Raw genomic sequence first — 26,404 nt, 5'->3', positions numbered from 1 at the left:
TTATGCTGGCCGAAATATTCTAAGCGTTATGATGTGTTTAACTGACATTTTAAACCAGGGGTAAAATAAAGCATAGATGAGGGGATTCAGACCTGAATTGATATATGACATCCATAATAGAATATAGGCTGTAATAGAGGTCATTTCTGTGTTGTCATTTAAAGACAAAATAAAGTATGGAATCCAGCAAAACAGATAAACTGTCACAATGATTCCTAATGTTTGAGCAGCCTTGCTTTCAGATTTCCTCCTCACAGAACCTTCAGTTACACATTTTCCAAACTTTACCAGAGAGTTTATAACTTTCACTTGCTGATGTGCAACATAGAATATTCTCACATATAAAGTTACGATGATGGTACAGGGAAACAAGAAAGAAATGACCACATCAGTGATTCTCCAGGCAAAAGTAATCATGAGTGTACATTCTCCATAACATGCATATTTTCTGTTTGACATACTGATAACCATTGCAACGATATAAGTGAAAGAGCAAAACCAGCAAAGACATACAATTATTACGGTTCTAACTGTGGTTATTTTCTGTGGGTACAGTAAAGGGTGACATACAGCCACATAACGATCAACAGCAATTAAAACTAAATTACTGAGAGATGCTGAGAAGCACAGCCCCACAATGATTGAAAACAGTTTGCAGAAAGTGTCTCCCAAATACCAACATTTCTCAATCAGCCTGATCGCCTCAATGGGCATAACAATAAGTCCAACAAGCAGGTCAGCCACAGCCAGAGAAAGAATGAGCAGGTTGGTTTGAGTGTGGAGCTTCTTGAAGTGAGAGATGGAGATGATCACTAGCAGATTCAGAAACACAGTCCATGCTGACAGCACTGAAAAAAACAAGTACATGCAATTGTATTCATGTATGGAGCGTTTTCCCTTGATGCAAGATGAGTTAATGGCTGGAAAGCAGTATTGAGTCTCATGATCCTCTGTCTCATTGGCCATGAGCAAGTCTCCTCCTGTTAGGAGTTTGTTCTGCTCTATTTCTTGACCTTTTATTTACAGTCTCTGGCCCACCTTTCTACCACCCACTCTGAATCGACATAATGATAAATCTTTTTTTAATCATGTAGTTAATTTCAAAGATAAAAACAACAACAAAAAATGTGCAGTCTGGGTCAGGCAATTCTTAAAGACACATATAACAATAATAACCAAATTTATAATAACCACATGTTTTATGCTGAATTCAAACCTGGAATGATGTTTGAGATTTTAGAACTATGGCACAAGGGAATTTAAATTTCAGTCCTTAAAAGTGCTATGAACTATTTTTATTGTGATTTTTTTGTCCTTTTTAGAGCTTTACAACCTCAGTAACGATTTACCTTAAATGCATGGTGAAAAAGAAGCCAGCTGAACAACTCCTTTGTGCTCCAAAGAAGAAATCGAATAGGTTTGGAATAACTTTAAAGAATTAATAATGTATTACTGGATTTTTAGGTGAACTCTTTTAAAGGTAAACATTCACAACAGAATTCTTGTTTAATTATTGGTATTTTATTATAATATAAATAATTATTATAAGTAAAAAAAAAAAAAAAAAAAAAAAAGTACAGTATGTTACCATAGCTTATTGTTAAGCATTTTTTCTGCTCTCCTTTCCGGGGTTTTATTAATGCAGTGTTTAGGTTTGGCTGTCCAACCCATCCAATGCCCACTCTGATGCATAGTAATTCAATTAATAGTTATCAATTTATTGGACAGACTATGTAGACTAAGAGTAAATAGACTCTGCCTTTATTTCAGCCTGATCTCAAGCATTAAAGTGGCTTCTCCCCCTCTGCACCGGTGGAGTGCAATGAACATCCCTGGGCACTTCGGCAGACTAAAAGAGTATATTCTTCCTCTGAAAGAGTATATTTTCCTCTAAAAGACTGGCACTCACGGGCAGTGTCTTTTTAAAGATGCCTTTCTGTTTGTGTATTTTTCCTGGTTGCGGTCGTTACCTTTCCGCTTCTGACGGCCACGATCACTGCCTTACGTGTTTGGGTGCTGCCCACGTGGAGACAGCTTTTGTGGACGGGTCATGTCCTCACTGCGAGAACATGACCATGGCAACATTGCGGTTGCGGCTTTGTTTCATCAGAGGGAAAGCCACCCCAGCGGCTCCCCACCTCCGTCCTTCTACCTTCGGGTATGAGGCCGTGTCGATTAGCACTGGGGGCGATTTGGGGAACCCAATGGGAGCCACTTCGCCGGGTATGCCCCTGCGGACCTCCCATTCCCCAGCACACTCGTTTGCCCCGGTCAAGTTCTGGGATGAGACCGCCAGCTCGTCTCAGGGAGGGTTCACGGTCTCATTCGGGGCTCATGAAGAGGATGAGTTGTCGATCGCAGCATCGGAGAGCAGGCTTGTCCAGTCTGACACTGAGGACTCGGCTGGGCTCCCACCTTTGGGTGTAGTCGCCCAGTCGCAGGCTAACGCGGAGCTGGCGGCCATGCTTGCCCGGGCGGCTTTGAGCATCAGGCTGGAGTGGAACCCTACACTCCCCCCTGAACCCTCGCGGCTTGATGATTGGTTCATGGGCCTAGAGCGCCGCTCACGGCCATGCTCTGCCCCCGGTCCCTTTCTTCCCGGAGGTGCATGAGGAGCTTACGAGGACGTGGCGGGCACCTCTCGCTGCCTGGACCCGGTCTCTCAGCTCCTCTGCTCTCACTACCCTCGATGGTGGGGCTGCCAGGGGGTACTCGGCGATTCCCCAGATGGATAAGGCGGTCACGGTGCACCTGTGCCCGCAGAGCACCGCCACCTGGTGGAACGGCCTGAGACTCCCGTCCAGGGCCTGTAGGTTTAAGACGTCTATGGCGGCTAAGGCCTACAGTGCCACTGGACAGGCAGCCTCCGCCCTGCATGCCATGGCTCTCCTGCAAGTGCACCAAGGCAAGGCGCTAAAAGAACTGCACAAGGGTAGTTCTGACCCTGAGTGATGCAGGAGCTGCGTTCGGCAAATGACCTCGCTCTCCGGGCGACAAAGGTCACGGCGCGGCGTCTCGGGCAGGCGATGTCCACCCTCGTGGTCCAGGAACACCACCTTTGGCTCAACCTGGTCGAGATGAAGGAGGCCAACAAGGCACAGTTCCTTGACGCCCCCATCTCCCAGGCTGGCCTATTTGGCGACAACGTCGAGGACTTTGCCCAGCAGTTCTCGGCGGTTAAGAAGCAGACGGAGGCTATTCAGCACATCCTGCCCCGGCATGGATCAAGATCCTGCACCCTGTCTGCTCGTCACCAAGGGTGTCCCCCTGAGGAAACAACACCAGCTCCGCCGCAGCCCGCCCCTGTGGCCCGGCCCCAGCGCGGAGCCACCCGCAGGAAACAGACGGCCCCCGTCTCACAGCCCGCCGCCAAGAACCCAAGGAAGGCTTCGAAGCGCCCCTGAGACGGGCGACCCAGGGACGAGGAGACCCGCTGCACTGGAGGTGGTGAACAGACCACTCCATCCACTGGTGGAAGGCTGGGAGGAGAATCTTTTGTTTCCTTTTCTGTTGATTTCGCCGCATGTCCAGAGGGCTGCGGTACCCACATTGTCAACAAAAGAGCGGTTTCCTCATTTCCTGGGTCACACACCTGTAGGGCTTTACTGGTTGTTTAGATCAGTGTTACTATCAGAAATAATTAATAATTATTTCTGTAGTTATTAATCAATATTTAAATTAATTAATTGGATCTAACTCATTAAAACCTTATATAGGACTCCAGTAAATGTAGTGTGCTACGTTTAGGAGCAAGTTTGGTTATTAGCAATAATTAATAATTATCAAAGATAATTATTCATTATTAAAATCAATAGAACATTGATGAGAATCAATGTTAGCTTTTTTTTTAATCCTTTAAAATCAACACTTATCAATTGTTAACATCGATGAAACATTAAAATTAACACTAGCTTATTGATCATTCTAATTCAATCAAAGATAATTATCAATTATCAAAAATCAATAGAATATTAATAAGGATTAACATTGACGGGGCACCACCCTGAAATCAGGGACTAATAACCGAATATTAAAACAGTCTCAATATTAGATTGTTTTCTTAGGAAAATCGACATCCGAAGAATATCGATTTTCGAATAAAAAAACAATGAATGAAGGTTTGAATCCGAGCACTGACATCCCGTCAGCATGACACAGGTGTATGCAAAACAAACCAAAACACTTCTCTTTGTAATATAACAAAGTTTATTTATGCAGTAATATCAATTAATAATTAATACAATGCAGTCAATAAACTTCCGACTTACAACTACAAACTAAACAGTGATATGATTAGATATGGAAATAAAAATAATCCATAACACATAAGGTGTTTGTGTGACAGTGTGTGTGTATGTGTCAGTGTGGTTAGTGAGAGAGAGAGAGAGATGATTAAGTGACAGCCCGAAAGCTGATTTCGCGATAGCTGGAGATGAAGCAGCCGTGTTCATCACTCAGAGACGCGGTTTTACGAGCGGGGCTCGTAAAAGTCCTGTGTTATTTGACTCTTTAATGGATGAACTCAGTTGCTGTCTCACCCGCGATGGCGAAAATGCACAACAGTTCAATTTGGTTGGACTACAATACAGCAAAACAAATTCGTGATAATTAATACCCTGAGTATTAATAATTAGCGGACATGGCGGTCCGTAAACTGTACAAGCAAAAACCTTGAAACACAAGAATAACACGCTATAATATTCTATCTCTGCCCAGACGTAACCTCTTACTTGAATCGCATGAGGACACAGGTAGAATGTGTTTTCCTCCGTCCTTTAACTCTGACCCGGTTCCTTGAGGCTTGTGTGATGACGAGAGCCGTTTCCTCGTGCTGTCGGCGGCTGGTACGGCTGTTGATTCTCAGAGGGCGGTACGGCTGTTGATTCTCGGCGGGCTGGCGGAGAACTCAGAAATGTCGACTTGATTGAAGATGGAAGAGAAATCTTTAATCTCTTCACTTCTGTAGGCCAACGGATGAAGGTGCGAATTGCTCGGCGGTCTCCTTCGGATCCGTTAGAGTGTTTGGTTGAACACAGAGTAATCTCAACTCGTCCAGCGAGATGGAGATTGTATGGCTACAGTTTCAAGTCGGACATTACTTCCTTATGCCACGAGGTTACACCGGAGAGCAGCAAAAAGCTACGTCCGTATTCAGTGAACGAAGTCGCCGGAAGCAACTTTGGAAGCATTTTCAGAATTATTTGAAGTCCGGATGATGTCATGTTTGAGGGACGTTCTGTTGTGTGCCTCATCCAATAGGAGTTGAGAGCTCGATCCTTTAGAGGGCAAGGCTTCATGGATCTGTAGTCTGTTTTGGACTCCCTTTGTTTGATTTTGGCGCGATTTTTATCAGTAAGATTTACGACTTAGAAGGAGGGGGCTTGAGGAATGTTTTTGACTGTTAGGCCTGCCTTTGTCTTCTATCTGAATACATGAGGCCCAACACACCCTGTGCTCACGGCCGTCGTTATCACGACACCAGACACCGCCCCTTTACGACAGGCATGGTGCCCCAGAGGTGGGCCCCCCGCCCCGGCGCGCCCAGTTGTGCCACAAACACACCCACACCAGGGCAGTTTTGTCAGACTACGGGGACGACTTCCCTCCTTCCCCCTCCCTGACCGGTCCTATGGTGGGTATCCGGAGCCAGGTAGTACTTCGACATCCCCAGACTCAGCACGGGTTCGGGGCTCAAGCCCCCTCAACGTGGCGCCTCAGGCTCTGCCCCACCACGAGGCCCCACCCGCCGGTCACGTCCGATGTGATTGTCCCCTTGGTCCCCCTCGCCTGGAGTTTGGAGGCATGGCTTGCGCTCTCCAACCCGTCGCGGTGGCTGACCCGGACCGTCCGACTCGGCTATGCGATTCAGTTCCCCAGGCGTCGGCCCAGGTTAAATGGCGTCCGCTTCACCACGGTGAAGGGAGTGAACACCACTGCCCTGCGTGCGGAGATCGCGACCCTTCTGCAGAAAGAATGCGATAGAGCCTGTCCCTCCAGCCGAGATGAAGAAGGGGTTCTACAGCTCCTGTTTGTACTGAAGAAAGGCGGTGGGTTGTGGCCAATCTTGGACCTGCGAGTACTGAACCGGGCCTTGCACAGACTCCCGTTCAAGATGCTGACACAGAAATGCATTTTAGCAAGCGTTCGGCATCAAGATTGGTTCGCAGCAGTAGACCTGAAGGACACGTACTTCCACGTCTTGGTTTTACACTCAACACAGGCCCTTCCTGCGGTTTGCTTTTGAGGGCCGGGCATACCAGTACAAGGTCCTCCCCTTCGGTCTGTCCCTGTCGCCTCGCGTCTTCACAAAAGTCACAGAGGCAGCCCTTGCCCCACTAAGGGAAGTGGGCATCCTCAACTATCTCGATGACTGGCTAATCCTAGCTCACTTTCGGGATTTGTTATGTGCGCACAGGGACCTGGTGCTCAGGCACCTCAGCCGGCTGGGGCTTCGGGTCAACTGGGAAAAGAGCAAGCTCTCCCCGGATCAGAGTATCTCTTTTCTCGGGTTGGAGTTAGACTCAGTCTCGATGATGGCGCACCTCACAAGCAAGCACATGTAGTCGGTGCTAAACTGCCTGAAATCATTCAGGTGGAGAACAGCGGTCCCACTGAAGCAATTTCAGAGGCTCCTGGGGCATATGGCAACCTCAGCGGCGGTCACACCGCTCGGGTTGATGCATATGAGACTGCTTCAGCACTGGCCAAGATGGGCATGGCACCACGGGGCTCATCGCGTGGGTATTACGCCAATCTGTCGCCGTTTGTTCAGCCCTTGGACAGACCTGGCATTTCTACGGGCAGGGGTTCCCCTAGAGCAGGTCTCCAGGCAAGTCGTCGTCACGACAAATGCCTCCAAGTCAGGCTGGGCCGCCGTGTGCAATGTTTGGCAGCTCACGGCCATGCTCTGGAGTGGAGGGGGGAGTGGAGGGTTTGCCGGCTCCTGGACGGGGCCGTGACTGTGTTGGCACATCAACTGCTTTGAGTTGCTGGCAGTGTTGCTTGCCCTGTGGAGGCTTCGGCCGCTGATCCAGGGCAAGCACGTGTTGGTCCGGATGGACAGCACGGCGACGGTAGCATACATCAACTGCCAAGGCGGCTTGAGCTCCCATCGCATGTCGCAACTCGCCCGCCGTCTCCTCCTCTGGAGTCAGCAGCGATTCAAGTTTTTGCGAGCCACTCACATCCCGGGCGACCTCAACAGCGTGGCGGACGTGCTGTCATGGCAGGTCACACTCAGGGGAGAGTGGAGACTCCACCCCCACGTGGTCCAGCTGATTTGGAGTCGATTCGGTAAAGCGCAGGTAGACCTGTTCGCTTCCCGGGAATCCTCCTACTGCCTGCTCTGGTACGCCCTGACCGAAGCTCCCCTCGGCACGGATGCACTGGCACACAGCTGGCCCTGGGGGCTACGCAAATATGCATTCCCCCCAGTGAGCCTACTTGCACAGACCCTGTGCAAGGTCAGGGAGGACGAGGAGCCTGTCATCCTAGTAGCACCCTACTGGCCCACCCAGACTTGGTTCTCGGACCTCGTACTCCTCGCGACACCCCCCCCCCCCCCCAGCGAATTCCCCTCAGGAAGGGACTTCTTTCTCAGGGATGGGGGACCATCTTGCACCCGCGACCAGACCTCTGGAACCTCCACGTCTGGCCCTTGGATGGGACGCGGAAGACCAAAATGGCCTCTGAGCAGCGCTTTGTCTGCTTTGGAGGACAGCGGAAAGGGAGCGCTGTCTCCAAACAGAGGATCGCCCCCTGGGCCATTGACGCCATCGCTTTGGCATATCACACCCTGGGCTACGAGCACACTCTACTAGGAGTGTGGTGGCCTCCTGGGCTCTGACCAATGATGCCTCTTTAGCAGACATCTGCAGGGCAGCGGGATGGGCAACACCCACCACCTTCGCAAGGTTTTACAATCTCCGGGTTGAGCCGGTCTCGTCCCGTGTGTTGTCAGGTTAACCATAAAAACCTCATCCAAAAACACGCAAAAAATTACAATCTTTCATGTCTTTATTGAACACTTTACAGTAAACATTCACGATGCTGTGGAATTAGCAAGTGGATTAATAACTGTTTGATCCTCCTTTGGCAGCAATAATCTCAACCAAGTGTTTCTGGTCATTACGGAATAGACCTGTACAACGTTCAGAAGGAATTTTGGAACATTCTTCCATACAGAGCTGCTTCAGCTCAGCCATATTGGCACAGCATCTCTATTGGGTTAAGGTCTGGGCTCTTACTGGGCCACTCCAAAAGGTGGGGTTTCTTTTTTTTTTTTTTTTTTTTTTAAGCCATCTTTAGTGGATTTACTTAAATGTTTAGGGTCATTGTCCTGCTGCATCACCCAGCTTCTACTGAGCTACAGCTATCGCACAGCCACACTGACATTATCCTGTAGGATATCTTGATACACTTGGGAATTCATTTTTCCTCCAATGAAGGCAAGTGGTCCAGGTCCCGAAGCAGCAAAGCAACCCCAAATCATGATGCTTCCTCCACCTTACTTTACCATTGGGATGATGTTTTCATTTTGGTATGCGGTGCCCTTTTTACGCCATAAGCAGTGCTGCGTGTTCTTCCCAAATATTTCAACCTTAGTTTCATCAGTCCACAAAACATTATCCCAGTAGCATTGTGCAATGTGGCCTTTGGCAAATTCAAATGCTGCAATATTTTTGTTGGAAAGCAACGGCTTCCTTTGTGGTGTCCTGCATGCACACCATACCTTTTTAATGTTTTCCATAAAATAGACTCATGAACAGAGATGTTAACCATTTCCAATGATTCCTTCAAGTCTTTAGCTGTCACCCTAGAGTACTTTTTTTACCTCACTGAGCATTATGTGGTGTGCCCTTTGAGTCATCTTGGCTGAACAGACACTTCTAGGGAGAATAACTATAGTAATAAATCGTCTCCATTTATAGACAGTCTGTCTAACTGTGGACAGATGAATATCTAAGCTTTTCGAGATAACTTTGTAACTCTTTCCAGCTATATGCAAAGTAACAATTCTTGATCATAGGTCTTCTGAGATCTCTTTTTGGAAGGCATCATCCACTTCAGCAGGTGCTTCTTGTGAATAGCAAACTCAAAATGTTTGGTGCTTTTTATAAGTCAACGTAACTCCAACCCACACCTCCAATCTCATTTCATTAATTGGATGCCAGGTTTGCCAACTCCTGACTCTAATTAGCTTTTGTTGACTCAATTAGCCTAGGGGTTCACATAATTTTTTCAAACTACACTGTGAATGTTTGAATGATGTATTCAATATGTACAAGAACAATACAAGAATTTGTGTATTATAAGTTAAAACAGTTTGTGTTTGTTCATTATTGTAACTTAGATGAAGATCAAACCAGATTTAAATACAAATTTATACATAAATGCAGGTAATTCCATTCACATACTTTTTCTTGCCACTGTATTTTATTACCAACTTACAGAAATGTATAATAGTGTGGGCCTCTCAGAAAGAAATGCCACAGGAGCTGTTTTGTTATATACACAGTGTTAAGTGTTAACAGGTATTTGACCTGTTGTGAATTCACTCCTACTGAAAGAATAAAAAAAAAATGAACCACCTGACAAATTAAGTACACAAAACTATGACGTCCTGTTTTAATCAATAGAATTTGTTTTTTATTTATGAAATGTACACCTGGGGTTCCTGTTAACATCTGTGCAGCATTCAAAGATGATACTTTACTGAAGCATTAATTTAAATAGTAAAACAAACACACAAATACATAGATGTCCAATGATGTGTATTGCTTATTTAATTAACCAGTAGTAATTCATGCAAATGAAACATTCATATTTAAAATGAAATGTAACAATACAATAAACTTTAAGTCTTTCAAAAGATTTCCAGAAAAGACCATATTTTCTAAACAAACATATCATTTTTTTTTTATAGATCATATATCTATCTATCTATCTATCTATCTATCTATCTATCTATCTGTCTGTCTGTCTGTCATGGAGGCGGCATGACACTGATTAACAAGCAAAATAAAAAATGGCACTTCATGTCAAAAAGGTTGTAGACCCCTGCTGTACATCTTTTAATGAGTATTTTAAAGGCTTTGCAATGTAAACAATACTATAATAAAGTATATTTATACATTAATATGGTACCAAACACATTAATATAGGCATAAAACACAACACTTTTTTATTTTATGTTTTTAATAATATTAAACAACTGCTCTGTCTCTTTATCCACCAATGGGTAGAGGTTTAAGACTCCTGCCATAAGAGAAAACTGATACTACTTTTACTGTTGATATTTTTATTTAGTTACATATAATAATTGTAATACATTACAAATAATAGAAATCAATGAATATATACTGTATACCTATTTATCTTCCCTATAATTTATTTTGCATGAATAATAGTTTGTAATGAACCCAGTGGCAAACATTTTTGAGAAAACAATGCCTGTAAATCATGAGTTAGAATTATTATTATGGTCAAGTCCAACAGAAATTATGTTGTCTTAAATATTCTAAGAGTTAGAATATGTTTAACTGACATTTGAAACCAGGGGTAAAATAAAGCATAGATAAGAGGATTCAGACCTGAATTAATATATGAAATCCACAATAGAATATAAGCTGTAGTGGAAGCCATTTCTGTATTTTCTATTAAAGTCAAAATAAAGTATGGAATCCAGCAAAACAGATAAACTGTCACAATGATTCCTAATGTTAGAGCAGCCTTGCTCTCAGATTTCCTCCTCACAGAACCTTCAGTTACACATTTTCCAGCCTTTACCAGAGAGTTTATAACTTTCACTTGCCGTTGTGCAACATAAAATATTCTCAAATATAAAGTTATGATGACGGTACAGGGAAATAAGAAAGACATGAACAAATCAGTGATTTTCCAGGCAAAAGTAATCAGAAGGTTACAGTTTCCATAACATGCAAATTTTCTGTTTGACATACTGATAACAATTGCAAAGATATAAACGAAAGAGCAAAACCAGCAGATTTGTACAATAATTAATGTTCTAGCTGTGGTTATTTTCTGTGGGTACAGTAAAGGGTGACACACAGCCACATAACGATCAACAGCAATTAAAACTAAATTACTGAGAGATGCTGAGAAGCACAGCCCAAAGATGATTGAAAACAGTCTGCAGAAAGTGTCTCCAAAATACCAACATGTCTCAATCAGTTTGATAGCCTCAATGGGCATAACAATAAGTCCAACAAGCAGGTCAGCCACAGCGAGAGAGAGAATAAGCAGGTTGGTTGGAGTGTGGAGCTTCTTGAAATGAGAGATGGAGATGATCACCATCAGATTCAGAAACATAGTCCATGCTGACAGCAAAGAAAAAAACAAGTACATGAAACTGTACTCATGTATGGATCGTTTTCCCTTGATACATGATGAGTTAATGGCAGGAAAGCAGTATTGAGTCTCATGATCGTCTTTCTCATAGGCCATGAGTAAGTCTACTCCTGTTAGGAGTCTGTGCTGTTCTCCTTCTTGACCTTTCATTTATACAGTGACTGTTCAACCCACTACTGCCCGCTCTGATGCTACATAATGGCAACATCTTTTTTTTTTTTTTTCATTGAGACTATATTAATTTCATTTACTTTTACTTTCTTTATGCCATTATTTGTATTTATTTTTTACACAAAATAATAATAATAATAATAATAAAATAAGCTCTGATGATTCCATCTGGGCATGGCAATTGGTCAAAAGACATGTAAAGACAAATAATGTTTGATGACATTGATGAATCTGGCGCAACATTTTCTGAGAATGTTGACTTAAATTTCAGTTATTTAGTTACACAAAGCTATCATGTAGAAGAAAGCTCCAGTAAGAATTCAATTTAATTTCTAATGCTGATGCAGTGAACATGTCATGTTTTATATTTAATGTTCCATGATCATGATGCAAGGCAAACATGTCTCAAATATATGCCCTAATCTTTTAGCTGCATTTAGTATCAAATTCGGCTGTTGGAATTATAGATTAAGAATTTCAAATGCATCTTATATACAAACATTTTTTTATGTTTTGTCTGAGGTTCTCTTACAGAATTTTTAAACAAGTCAGTTACTAACTTTACGTATAAATGTCAGTGAAATTAGTCTTTGCGCACATCCCTAATGTTTGCGTTAGTAATTTTTGTGTTTAGCATTTGTTCTGCTCTCCTTTTTTTGCTTTCATTAATGCAGTGTTTAGAACTGACTGGCCAACCCTTTTACTTCCCACTCTGATACATAGTAATTCAGTAAGTAGTTTATTTCATTATTTGGTCACGACTGTAGTATTCAATAGCAGATGGCTCATTCAGACTCAACATAATCACATTCAATTTGTCATGACTTCAGTTTAAAGTTTTTTAGTCTGCTTTTAAATATTTAATAACCGATATACATAAATAGTGTGGGCCTTTTAGAAAGAAAAGTCAGATGGTCTAATTTGTCATGGCCACCATTATAACTGTGAAACAAACAAACACAAACACGTAAATACATAGATGTACAAGCACATCTTGATTACATAATTAACCATTCATGAAAATAAAATGAATTCATATTTCAAATTAAATCCAACAGTACAATAAACTTCAACAGATGTACAGATAAGACAGATATTTAAATAAATAAATAAACACACAAACATTTTTTTTTTTCAAAATGTTTGGAAGTGCAGATACTGTATATTTTCCTTGGTACATCCTTGGAAAATATGCTGAATTTCAAAGCAAATAAATAGAGATTATTCACTAATGCATTAAAAATTTAACTTTGTAATTTTTAAATATCACTCAAAGCTCACTATGATGTACAGTGCACTGTTAACCTGAACAGAATATTAAAATGGCTGAAATATTCTAAGAGTTAGAATATGTTTAACTGAAATTTTAAACCAAGGGTAAAATAAAGCATAGATAAGAGGATTCAGACCTGAATTAATATACGAAATCCATAATAGAATATAGGCTGTAGTGGAAGCAATTTCTGTGTATTCTGTTTGAGACAAAATATAGTATGGAATCCAGCAAAACAGATAAACTGTCACAATAATTCCTAATGTTAGAGCAGCCTTGCTCTCAGATTTCCTCCTGACTGAACCTTCAGTTACACATTTTCCAGCTTTCACCAGAGAGTTTATAACTTTCACTTGCAGTTGTGCAACATAGAATATCCTCAAATACAAAGTTATGATTATTGTGCATGGAAACAAGAAAGACATGAATATATCAGTGATTCTCCAGGGAAAAGTAATGATAATTGAACATTCTCCATAGCATGAATAATTTATGTGTGAGACACTTATAACAGCTGCAGTGTTATAAGCTGAAGAGCAAAACCAGCAAAGAAAAACAATAATTAAGGTTCTAGTCATGGTTATTTTCTGTGGGTACAGTAAAGGTTGACACACAGCCACATAACGATCAACAGCAATTAAAACTAAATTACCAAGAGATGCTGAAAAGAGCAGCCCCATTATTGTTAAAAACAGTCTACAGGGAGTGTCTCTAAAGTACCAACATGTCTCAATCAGCCTGATGGCCTCTATGGGTATCACAATAAGTCCAACAAGCAGGTCGGCCACAGCCAGAGAGAGAATGAGCAGGTTGGTTGGAGAGTGGAGCTTCTTGAAGTGAGAGATGGAGATGATCACCAGCAGATTCAGAAACACAATCCATGCAGACAGCAATGAAAAAAACACATACATGATATTGTATTCATGTGTGGAGCGTTTTCCCTTTTTGCATGATGAGTTAAAGGCAGGAAAGCAGTACTGAGTCTCATGATCCTCTGTGTTATAGGCCATGAATAAGTTTCCTCCTGTTAGAAGATTTTTCTGCTCTTATGCTTGTATTCTCATTTATATAGTATTTGGCCCACCCAGGTAACACCCACTCCGATGCTGCATAATACTAATGTAAACATGTAAATGTTATCAAAACATATTTTATTTCCTTCATTTCCTTTGAAAAGGTATTTCCCTCCTTCCTTGTGCCACTTTTGAAAAAGTACAGAGAATAGTCTTACTGTCATTGACATGTTGTAAAGTTAATCTCTGGATTGTTCTGTTATTGGGATCTCATGTACAGTAATACTCAGTTACCTCAACATTAATTTATTAATGTTCCTTTTAGTTTCAGTAATTATGTCAACATTGCATTGTTGTTGAGGTAGCTGTGACCTGACCTTATGACCTCTGGCCTTCATCTACCACATATACAGATGGTCTTTATTTTTCATGGATTTTAATGGAGTGTATATGTGGCATCACGTATGCAGATATTTGTTGTGAAGTCATGTGAACGAATCTCTACTTCAAGATTACATTATCAAAGCACCTGTGTCCTCTATTTGCTGCTGCATGCACAAGGTGCTCATGATTTCAAGCAGGGGGCAATAAAAGCCTTTTGACATTGCTGTGTGGCTGTAACTAGGGCTATCACTATCAATGATTTTTGTTATCCAGTAATCTGACGATTCTTATGACGATTAATCAAGTAATCGTAAGAAAATATTTCATAACTCAGATTGTTGAGGTGAAGCCACGTTTGGCTAAAATGTGTTCATTAGCCAAGGTTTTGATGTACACTATGTTTCAAAGATAACAACAACAAAATGATGGTGTAAACAATATCTAAAGCCAACAGACACCCAAAGCAGATCTATAATATTCAAATGTATACAGTATAATTCCAGCTGACAGACACAGGCTTCTCCAGGTTTTCCCCCAAAAAATGAATGCAAAATCTACTTTTTCATTGACAACTTTTACAAGCACTTAAGAAAGCAGGTTATTCCAGGTTTTTTTTTTTTTTTTTTTTTTAGAAAGCGGCATTATGAAATGTCATGTAAATGAGAACGGCGATTTCCTTACGCCCGTTAAGGGATTAAGAGAAAGCAGTTTAACACACCTAGGTTTCTCACAGAGAATGCTGCTGCTTATGTTGCCATGTAAACACATAAGCGGCGTTCTAACAGGTTTTTGAAGAGTGTGCATGTGCGTGGAACAGATCGAATAAGAAATGTCATAGGATGGAGCCCAACAACAAGTCAACAAAACATTTCTGGGGCTGCATTCCACTTCACTTTTAACATCCACTCACTAACTCCCCTAAGCACTTCCCTCAGGGGAATCCCCACCGCAATTTTGGAAGTCCTTTCCACTTCCTTCAGTGAGCAATGGAAGTTTCTACTGACAGACCCTCAATCCCTTGATTTTGACCAAGGGAGTGAGCCTATTCTGATGTACACTTCAGGCAGCTCCATATCCCACAATGCAACTCGACTGTGATGTGACAGCATATCGTGCTTCATCACCCCCCCCCACCCCCCACACACACACAACTCTAATGTATAATGAAAGTGAAGTTAGGTCAATTAAGCAGTTTAGAAAAGTTATATTGAGATTTAACTGCAGAATACTTGTAGCTACCTTAAACTATCTGTTTGTTGATCACGGGTATAGGGTGTTCCAGTTAAACCCACTGCACAAGTTCCATCAGTAGTGGGCACTCGCGCAACGTGAGCAATGATGTACATCCGAGTCCGTGAGACAGAGGGAAGTTAGCGAGGGAAGGGCATAAAAATATCAAGTGGAACGCAGTCTGGGAGTACAGTGGGAAAAGCACATATACTATACAATACCCATTAATATACACCACTGTAAAATATCGACGATCCCTTACTTTCGCATATATGCGCTCCTACACTGAAGGAATCCCGGAGTTTTATGTATAGGAAACCCCACTATTGAAGCGCAATTCCGCTGCAGGTCACGAAAGAAAGGTAAGGACACAAACACAGCAACAACTCTGGAATATCTGGAAATAAAGTGAAGCAATAGAGAAAAAAATTTTGAAGTCTTCCTTGGAAACCATTTTTTTACACAAGCGTTGTGGGGAAATGATGTTGCTGTGGAGAAAGCTGCTTACTGACCAAGCCATATAAATACAGAAGTAAAGAGTATGCCACTTATACAGTGCATGTAAACTGGAACACTGCTTTTTTGCAATAACCCGCTTTCTGGTGTCCATGTAAACGTAGTCACTAACTAGTTTAATGCAATCTACCCATTTCATTTTAGAACTCTAATATGGGAAAACAGACCATGGAAATAAAATATTTTATCTTTTCGGATAAAACATGTCTGCCCACCAATCACGTTTATTAAAGATGATTTATATTTATGGTTAAACAATTTTATGGAGAAAACATTTAGAGATGTTTTCACTCTCTTGCGTTGAGCTGCAGCAGTTGAAAATAACCTTCTTGCATTGTCTGGATTCAGTCAGATTTACTGAGCAGAAAGTGTTTGTGCATACGTTAATGGGTGTGGAACTTTCATCAAGTCCAACGGATGTCTTTTTCATGACATTATTTTATGTTCCTTAAAGCCTTCACTGCAAATGATTGTGTAGATAAATAGGTTTAGAGTGCTTTCAATGTGTTTTTTGGTGAGTTTAGCGTGTCCGTGTGGTAATGAAGGGCTCAACTCCTATTTCTCTTCTGGATGCAGCATTGCAAATCACAGTCTACCTACAGCAGTGAACTTACAGTGCTGTGACAAGTGGGTCTGTGAAAAGATGAAATTATGTTATGGTATTTTAGGTCGAAAATGAAATATATTGTTTTTCAAATCTAAAGTGAAAAATCTCACACAGCTGACACCTCTTGTCTTTATGAGCTGACAGCCTCATCTGCGGACTGCATTACTTCCACCTTGTTTTGGATTTGTCGATTAGGCAGTTTTCTAATTGAGGAATTTTTTTAAATTGAGGAATCAAATTAAATCGAGTAATCGTGACCGTCATAACTGATCTGAGATGCATTAGTAGGTCATGCAAGTAAAAGCATCCGCTCTAAGCTGTCCAGTGAAGAACTATTTTGAAGAACTCATAAATTAATGCATTAATTTATCTATCCATTAAACTAATCCAAATGTCAAATGCAATGTAACATGCTCAAGGAGTAGCAAACCAGCTGATTGATGTTCTAACAGACATCACATCAACATCTGCCTGAGCCTGGCATTCCTGTTTTCTTTAAATCCACTGGTGCTGAAGAAGTCAAGTGTATTCTGCCTCAATGACTACAAGCACGTGGCACTCACACTTTATGAAGTGGTTCAAGAGACTATCGTGAGTCTATAAAAGCTTGAAGATAGTTCCACAGCATCAGTGGTCTTTTGATGGAGCATGTGGAGTGAACAACAGGGGCAGGCTACCGGTACATATGAGGATATAATCAACTGTGAAAATGTTTGAGGAGAGCATAATGGAGGACGACAGCCGAAAAATCCAGTATTGCTTTACAAACAACAATTTGTCATGTTTCAGAGAAATCAAACCTGAAGTGGAATACATTGTTTTGTACATTTTTGTTTTTTCACTCTCAGTGTTCACTGTATATTTCTATCAGCAATATATTTCTATCTTGGACTGCTCCTCTCAACATCTCTTAGTAATTTAGTTTTAATTGCTGTTGATAGTTTTATGGCTGTGTGTCACCCTTTACTGTATCCACAGAATATAACCATGGCTAGAACCTTTATGAGCATCTGTATTTGCTGGTTTTGATCTTCAGCATACAATGTTGGTTATATAATTAGTAGCAGATATTAAGACATTTCAAACAGAACAGACATGTGTTACGGAGAGTGCTTCTCAATGCTGAATTTTGCCTGGAGAATCACTGATCTGATGTATTCCTTCCTGTTTCCTTGTACAGTGATTATAACTCTGTATTTGAGGATTTTCTATGTGGCACAACGACAAGTGAAAATTATAAACTCTCTTGTGAAGGCTAGAAAATGTGTAACTGATGGTTCAGTGAAGAGGAAATCGGCTGCTCTAACATTAGGAATTGTTGTGAGTTTATCTGCTTTGCTAGATTCCATACCATATGTCTTCTATAGCAGAAAACACTGTAATCTCATCCACTATTTCATATTTTCTAATATGGACCTTGTATATTATCTCATGTATAAATCCTCTTATCTATGCTTTGTTTTACAGTTGGTTTAAAAAGTCAGTTAAATATATCGTCATGGTTACTGGTGTAACCTCCGTTCCCTGATGGAGGGAACGAGATGTTGGTGTCGATGTAGTGACACTAGGGGTCACTCTTGGGAGCCCGAGACACCTCTGGTCTTTGATAAAAGGCCAATGAAAATTGGCGAGTGGTATTTGCATGCCACTCCCCCGAACATACGGGTATAAAAGGAGCTGGTATGCAACCACTCATTCAGGTTTTACGCTGAGGAGCCAATATAAGGTCCGGCCATTTCAGCGGGTAGTTCAGCGTTGTGGCAGGAGGGACCAACGTCTCGTTCCCTCTATCAGGGAACGGAGGTTACACCAGTAACCATGACGTTCCCTATCTGTCACTCACTCGACGTTGGTGTCGATGTAGTGACACTAGGGGTCCCTATACAAAACGCCACAAGGCTGAACTGTGTTACGTGAACTGGCGGTGTGTGGTGGGCAGACTTGCTGTGTGCCTCATAGCCAGCACACCAGGTCGACACGTAACCTCCCCCAACACAGTTATGAGTGTCGAACGGCCCTTTTTGGGGACAAGTCGACTACCCAGAGATAGAGACAGGCTTAACCCAGTCGTGGCCTCTTTCCCCTTCTCTTTTTCCACTCCCTAAAAAAGAAGGGGGATTATCCGACTGGGCCGCCAGGTCTAGTCGGGGGGTGTCCCTCCCAAGGGGAGGACACCGCGGAGACCACACCTCGCCCCAAGAGAGGGGGGATATTTAAGTGGAAGAATACATCACATGGTCTTTCCAACCATGTGGAGAGCCTTCAAGGTAGATCCTGCCCAATGGGGGAGGAGTTACTACAACATGGAGACTGAGGGGCTCTGCCCAAGGAAGACGCAGTTTGCCAGTAGGGAAACGAACTAGCGGAAGATATAGATCGCATGGGGTTAGCCTTACAGGGAACCGCCACATGCAGAGCACCTACCCCAGAACCGGGCTCTTAGTCAGCGCGTGTACTGGGCCGGCAGCGAGTCTCTCCGAAAACTCGACTGCCACAGGGCTCGGAGGAAGTCAACCAGGGAACAACTTTCGTGAACACTACTGGGAATTAACAGCGCACGTCTTCAGCTCAAAAGGAGGAAGGCGCTATGTGCAAGCGATACACCCGGCCGGCTATCCCGGGCTTATCCGCTTGTGTTGCGTGCCACTACCTGGGACGAAACCGGTTCCACCCGGAGGTTGTAGAACCTCGCAAAGGTGTTGGGTGTTGCCCAGCCCGCTGCTCTGCAATGTCTGTTAGAGAGGCACCTCTGGCCAGGGCCCAAGAAGCCGCTACACCACGGGTAGAATGGGCTCGTAGCCCTTCCGGGGGCGGCATGTTTTGGGCGAGACATGCCATAGTTATGGCGTCAATGAGCCAGTGGGCGATCCTCTGCTTGGAGACAGCGCTTCCTTTCCGCTGTGCACCAAAGCAGACAAAGAGCTGCTCAGAGATTCTAAAGCTCTGCGTGCGATCCAAATAGATGCGTAAAGCGCGCACCGGACACAGCAACGACAGGGCTAGGTCTGCCTCCTCCTGGGGCAGTGCTTGCAGGTTCACCACCTGGTCTCTAAAAGGAGTGGTGGGAACCTTGGGCACATAGCCCGGTCAGGGGTCTCAGGATCACGTGAGAATAGCCCGGACCGAACTCCAGGCACGTTTCGCTGACAGAGAACGCTTGCAGGTCACCTACCCTCTTGATGGAAGTGAGTGCAGTCAGGAGGGCAGTCTTCAAGGAGAGTGCCTTAAGCCCGGCTGACTGCAAAACTCAAAGGGGGCTCTCTGTAGACCCTGAAAAACTACAGAGGTCCGATGAGGGAACGAGGCGTGGCCTGGAGGGATTCAGCCTCCTGGCGCCTCTTAGGAACCTGATGATCAGATCATGCTTCCCTAAGGACTTACCATCGACTGCGTAATGGTGTGCTGCTAGATTCCAGAGGTCTGGGCGCGGGTGCCGGATGGTGCCCCTTCCCTGAGAAAGAAGGGCCTTTCTCAGGGGAATTTGCCCGGGGGGAGCTGTCACGAGGAGCGTGAGGTCCGAGCACCACGTCTGGGCGGGCCAGTAGGGTGCTTACCAGGACGACCTTCTCCTCATCCTCCCTGACCTTGCACAGGGTCTGTGCGAGCAGGCTCACTGGGGAAAACGCATATTTGTGAATGCCAGGGGATCAGCTGTGTGCCAGCGCGTCTATGCTGAGGAAGGCCTCGGTGAGGGCGTACCAGAGCGGGCAGTGGGAGGATTCTTGGGAGGCGAACAGGTGCACCTGTGCCTGACTGAATCGACTCCAAATCAGCTGGACCACCTGAAGGTGGAGTCTCCACACTCCCTTGAGGGTAACCTGTTGTTACGGCGCGTCCGCCGAAGTGTTGAGGTTGCCCGGGATGTGAGTGGCTTGCAGCGACTTGGTGCTGCTAACTCCGTTGGAGGAGACGGCGGGCGAGTTATGACATACAGCGGGAGCGCAGACCGCCTTGGCGGTTGACATATGCTACCGCTGCCGTGCTGTCTGTCCGAACTAGCACGTGCTTGCCCTGGATCAACGGCCGGAACCTCCGCAGGGCGAGCAGAATTGCCAGTAACTCGAGGCAGTTGATGTGCCAACGCAGCCGCGGACCCGTCTAGAGGCCGGCGGCTGCGTGCCCGTTGCCAACAGCGCCCCAGCCCATTTTGGAGGCGTCTGTCGTGACCACGACGCGCCTGGAGACCAGTTCTAGCGGAACACCTGCTCGTGGAAACGAGAGGTCGGTCCAAGGGCTGAAAAGACGGTGACAGACCGACGTAATGGCCACGCGGTGTGTCCCGTGGCGCCATGCCCGTCTCGGGACTCGAGTCTGGAGCCAGTGCTGAAGCGGCCTCATATGCATCAACCCAAGCGGGGTGGCCACCGCCAAGGACGCCATATACCCCAGGAGCCTCTGAAAATGTTTCAGTGGAACCGCTGTTTTCTGTTTGAACGCCTTCAAACAGGCCAGCACCGACTGGGCGCGCTCGTTCGTAAGGTGCGCCATCAAGGAGACCAAGTCCAACTCCAAACCGAGAAAAGAGATGCTCTGAACCGGGAGGAGCTTGCTCTTTTCCCAGCTGACCCGAAGCCCTAGTCGGCTGAGGTGTGAGAGCACCAGGTCCCTGTGTGCGCATAACCCGTCTCGAGAGTGAGCTAGGATTAGCCAGTCGTCGAGATAGTTGAGAATGCGAATGCCCACCTCCCTTAACGGGTCAAGGGCAGCCTCTGCGATCTTCGTAAAGATGCGAGGAGACAGGGACAGGCCGAAAGGGAGGACTTGTACTGATACGCCTGACCCTTGAACGCAAACCGCAGGAAGGGTCTGTGTCGAGGAAGGATCGAGACGTGAAAGTACGCATCCTTCGGGTCTACCGCCGCGAACCAATCTTGATGCCGGACGCTCGCTAGAATGCGTCTTTGTGTCAGCATCTTGAACGGGAGTCTGTGTAAGGCCCGGTTCAGTACTCGCAGGTCCAAGATTGGCCGCAACCCACCACCTTTTTTCAGTACAATGAAGTAGGGGCTGTAAAATCCCTTCTTCATCTCGGCTGGAGGGACAGGTTCTATCGCGTCCTTCCGTAGGAGGGTAGCGATCTCCGCGCAAGGTAGCAGCGTTTCCATCTTTCACCAAGGTGAAGTGGACACCGCTGGACCTGGGCGGATGCCCAGCGAAGTGAATCGTGCAGCCGAGTCGGACGGTCTGGACCAGCCCTCGCGACGGACTGGAAAGCGCAAGCCATGCGTCCGAGTTCCGCGCAAGGGGGACCAAAGGGACAACGTCATCGGATGTACCGGCGGGTGGGGCCTCGCGGCGGGGCGGAGCTTGAGGTGCCACACCACATCGTGGCCGTGCTGAGTCTGAGGACATCGAAGCACTTACCTGGCTCCTTGTGACCACCCCCGGAACAGCCTGGGACGGGGGAGGAAGAGGCCTGTCCTCATGACCCATGGAGACTGTCACATCGGGGGCGGATTTTTGCCACAGCTGGGCGCTCAGGGCGGGAGACCGCCGCTGGAGCGCCAACCTGCCAAATGGAGTGGTGGACGGTGGTCGTGATGCCAGCCGTACACACTGAATATGTGACCCAGGGAACAAGGAAACCACTCTTGCGGAGCTCTTGAGTACTGCAGCCACTTGGGCATGCAGCGCAATTAAATGCAAAAGGTAACAAAAAGAAGATCTGCTTACCAGCTCCAGAGCAGCGGGTTTCGTTGTCCCTGGGTCGCCCGTCTCAGGGGCGCTTTGAAGACCTCCGTGGGTTCTTTGGTGCCGGCTGTGAGACAGGTGGCGTCGGCTTCCTGCGGTGGGCTCCACGCCGGGGCCGGGCCGGAGGAGCGGGCTGCGGCGGAGCCGGTGCAGTCACCGCAGGGGGACGCCCTTGGCGATGAGTAGATGGGGGGATCTTGAGCCACGCCGGGGCAGGACAAGCCGGCTAGCATCCATCTACTGCTCTACCATCGAGAACTGCTGGGCAAAGTCCTCGACGGTGTCACCGAATAGGCCCGCCTGGAAAATGGGGGCAGCAAGGAATCGTGTCCTGTCGGCCTCACCCATCTCGACCAGGTTGAGCCAAAGGTGGCGCTCCTGGACCACTAGTGTGGCCATCGTCCGCCCGGGAGACCGCGCCGTGACCTCCGTCGCTCGGAGAGCGAGGTCGGTCGCCGAGCGCAGTTCCTGCATCAATCCCGGGGCGGAACTACCCTCGTGCAGTTCCTTTAGCGCCTTGGCGGACTTGCAGGAGAGCCATGGCGTGCAGGGCGGAGGCGGCTTGTCCAGCAGCGCCGTAGGCTTTGACCGTCAGAGACGACGACGTAAACCTACAGGCCTTGGACGAGGGCTTTGGGCACCCACGCCAGGTGGCGGCGCTCTGCGGGCATAGGTGCACCGCGAGCGCCTTTATCCACCGGGGGATTGCCGAATAACCCTTGGCCGCCCCACCATCGAGGGTAGTGAGAGCGGGGAAGCTGAAAAGATCGGGACCGGGCAGTAAAAGGTGCCTCCCGCGACCTTGTCAGCTCTTCATGCACTTCCGGGAAGAAAGGAACGGGGCGGGGCATGGCTTTGAGCGGCGCCGCGAGCCCAGGAACCAATCACAGAGCCGCGAGGGTTCAGAGAAGAGCGGTGAAATCCACTCTAACCGACGCTCGCGGCTGTCCGGGAAAGCATGTCGTCATCTCCGCGTCAGCCTGTGACTGGGCGATCGACCCCGAAGGGAGGAGCCCAGCCGAGGCTTCCAACTGGACGAGCCCGCTCTCCGATGCTGCGCTCGAGAGCTCATCACTTTCGCGGGCTACGAATAAGAGGTCGAACTCGCCGTGAGATGAGCCGGCGGACTCACCCGGAAGCCGGATCGGGGCAGACGAGCGTGCTGGGGAATGGGAGGTCCGCGGGGGGATTCCCGGCGGAGGCGGTCCCATTGGGGTCCCCAAATCGCCCCCAGTGCTAGCCGCGCCGGCCTCAAACCCGTGGGTAAAAGGACCGAGGCGGGAGCCTCTAGGGTGGCTCGCTTCCTTACGAAGGCGAGCTGCGACCGCAACGTTGCCATGGACACATTCTCGCAATGACAATGTGACCATCCACGAACGCTGTCTCCGCGTGAGCAGTGCCCAGACACGAAAGACAGTGATCGTGACCGTTAGAAGGCGAGAGATAACGAGCACAACCAGGAATAACACACAATCGGAAAAGCATCTTTAAAAAGACGCGTCTTTAAAAAGACGTTCCGTGTGTGCGCTCTTTTAGAGAAATATATACTCTTTTAGAGGGGAAAAATGCTCTTTCAGAAAATATACTCTCTAGTTTTTCTGCCGAAGCGCCCAGGGGCATTCTCTGCAGTGCACCAGTGCGGAGGAGGGAGAAGCCGCTGAAATGCGCCGTCAGATCCAGCAGGTGAATGAACAGTAGTATTCAGCTCAATGAGCATGACCGTTAGGCTCCGAGAAGAAAATCTGAATGAGTGGTTGCATACCAGCTCCTTTTATACCCGTATGTTCGGGGGCGTGGCATGCAAATACCACTGGCCAATTTTCATTGGCCTTTTATCAAAGACCAGAGGTGTCTCGGGCTCCCAAGAGTGACCCCTAGTGTCACTACATCGACACCAACGTCGAGTGAGTGACAGATAGGGAACTTGTCTCTAAAAAAATTTCATCCAGCTTTTTCTTTACTAAACATTTTTACAGAGCATTCATTATTTTTTTAATTGTTGAACAGTTTTCTCCTCAAACTGATATAGTGAGAGCAATTCCTGATATAACTCTTCATTGTAAATATTGCACATGCCAAAGAATCAACAGAAACGTTTTTGTAGCATTATTTTTGTCATTGTGTTTAGCACTTTAACTCAAACCACATGTATATTTTTAACAGTGAATATGGTGTATAACAATGTATATTGTCTGTCTTTTACTCCTACACAAAGTCTGCAACCAAGGCCTCAAACATGTGACCTATGGATGAGAGAAATATGGATTGTGATGTATTTACAAACAAGTTGTAATTTTGTAATAAAAATAAATAATAATAAAAAATATTTAACAAGTGGAAACATAATGAAACCATCTCAACATATTATGACACCATGTACTGACTGAACAAATAATTTGTTTATTGAATTTTGCTGCGACAGCTGTCCTGAAAGTATCATGCTTTTGTACATGAAAACTAAATAAAACCACTTCTGAGGATTTCAGCTTTACAGAGGCTCAGATCCCTATGATGCCCCTTATGATATGGCTCAGATGAATATTTCAGGGTGCTAATTGCAGAAATAATCACATTGTCAACATAAACATTTAACAGTTGAATCACATGATATGTTTTCCTGATATCAGAGTAAATAAAAAAAAAAAAAATGACACTTAAATGACAATTTAACACAGTGACCATTTGTTTGTGGGAGACAAATAAATATATACAGACTGAGCACATGAGGAACAGGTGAAGACAATCAACATAATGAGGCCTAGACTAGGAGGAGGGTCGGGACAGCACATGGCAAACCACAACACTGACTAAGACACGTGCAAATGCACAACACAAACACACACAGAAAATAAACAGATAAAGAACATAGGGCAGACTGAGTGGGACCATGACACACAGTTAATTATTTTGTTTGCAGTAATGTTTAGGCTCAAAGATTAGGCATATATAAAATGTAAAGTATACACATCCACAAAACAAGGGTGCAGGAGCTCACTTAAAATAAGTCATCAAAAAGGGAACATATGCTACATTAATTTGTATTTCATATTTATGCTACATAAAGATTATAATATGATCAAGAGAACAAATGTTAATAATAATTTTCCTATTTTTGCATGTAAATAGACTGCACTGTGCACTGCACTGCATGACATACATATTAATACACAACATTATGCACTGATCTGCATTAAACTGCCATATAAACTGCCATTTTTCATTTTCATTGTACTATAAAAACTTCCAGAAAGTTTTGGAACTCACAACTTCTTCCCTAGTCCAAAAGAGCATTTATTGACACCAAGCTGCAAAAACGGCTTGTTCCCTACTTCCGTGACATTTCTTCATCACACGGGGGCTCATTAATTCTTGACCATCTCCAGAGCAAGATATCAATGCCTCCTTTATCTTTATCTCCTTTAACATTATCTTGTTTCCATCTGTGCTTTTTTTAATCGTTAATGTTAACACACACTAGATGGATGTGTCTAACCATTTTGATGCGTTTCTGGCTATGTGTGCCGCATTTTAAGTGAGGAGCAAGTTAAAAAATGTGTCTTACTCTGATTCATTCCACTGCTGCTGCAAACAGATATAGAAGATGTGAGATGCCGCGGCTGTGAAGACCAGCATCTCTGCTATGGCCTCTGTTGAAGCATCCCAACATTAGGCAAGAGTGGCTGAAGTTTAACAGTTCCTGATTGCATAAGGGCACGATTATATGTGTATATTGGACCCATCTGCAAAACAGAAGTAACTAGTTTCATTTATTAATGTGTCAATCTGTAATTACTCTTTGGTATTTATAGTTATGGTGCTGCTGTACTTGAGTAAACCATCTGATACATTTGAATGCAACGTATTGGATGTTCGTTTGTGTAAACCCTGAAATATAGTTTTTGGTTTTGTGGGGCTGGTTCATTCTCTTTTAATTGAGTTTCAAATATACACACACAAAGCACTTTATCAGGAACACTATGGTACTAATAAAGTGCCCAACATGGTCTTTTGCTGTTGTAGCCCATCCGCCTCAAGGTTCAATGTGTTGTGCATTCTGAGATGCTATTCTGCACACTACAATTGTACAATTGAGGGGTTATCTGAGTTACCATAGCCTTTTTGTCAGCTCCAGCCAGTCTGGCCATTCTC

General features: G+C 45.0%; 2 protein-coding genes and 1 pseudogene across 2 annotated transcripts; all 3 read right to left on the bottom strand.

The window, feature by feature from the left end:
- On the bottom strand, positions 1–1,014 carry LOC127433443 (trace amine-associated receptor 13c-like). Its single transcript, XM_051685353.1, has one exon. It carries the CDS (start codon positions 964–966, stop codon positions 1–3), a length of 966 nt encoding a protein of 321 aa, XP_051541313.1. The 5' UTR covers positions 967–1,014.
- Positions 1,015–10,500: 9,486 nt separating this feature from the next.
- On the bottom strand, positions 10,501–11,520 carry LOC127433432 (trace amine-associated receptor 13c-like). Its single transcript, XM_051685341.1, has one exon. It carries the CDS (start codon positions 11,518–11,520, stop codon positions 10,501–10,503), a length of 1,020 nt encoding a protein of 339 aa, XP_051541301.1.
- Positions 11,521–12,858: 1,338 nt separating this feature from the next.
- Positions 12,859–13,878, bottom strand: LOC127433576 (trace amine-associated receptor 13c-like; annotated as a pseudogene).
- Between the last annotated feature and the right edge of the window lie 12,526 nt (positions 13,879–26,404).

Source organism: Myxocyprinus asiaticus, chromosome 43, assembly GCF_019703515.2.
Source record: "Myxocyprinus asiaticus isolate MX2 ecotype Aquarium Trade chromosome 43, UBuf_Myxa_2, whole genome shotgun sequence".
NCBI classification, from domain to species: Eukaryota; Metazoa; Chordata; class Actinopteri; order Cypriniformes; family Catostomidae; genus Myxocyprinus; species Myxocyprinus asiaticus.
This window is presented reverse-complemented; position numbering and strand designations above follow the sequence as displayed.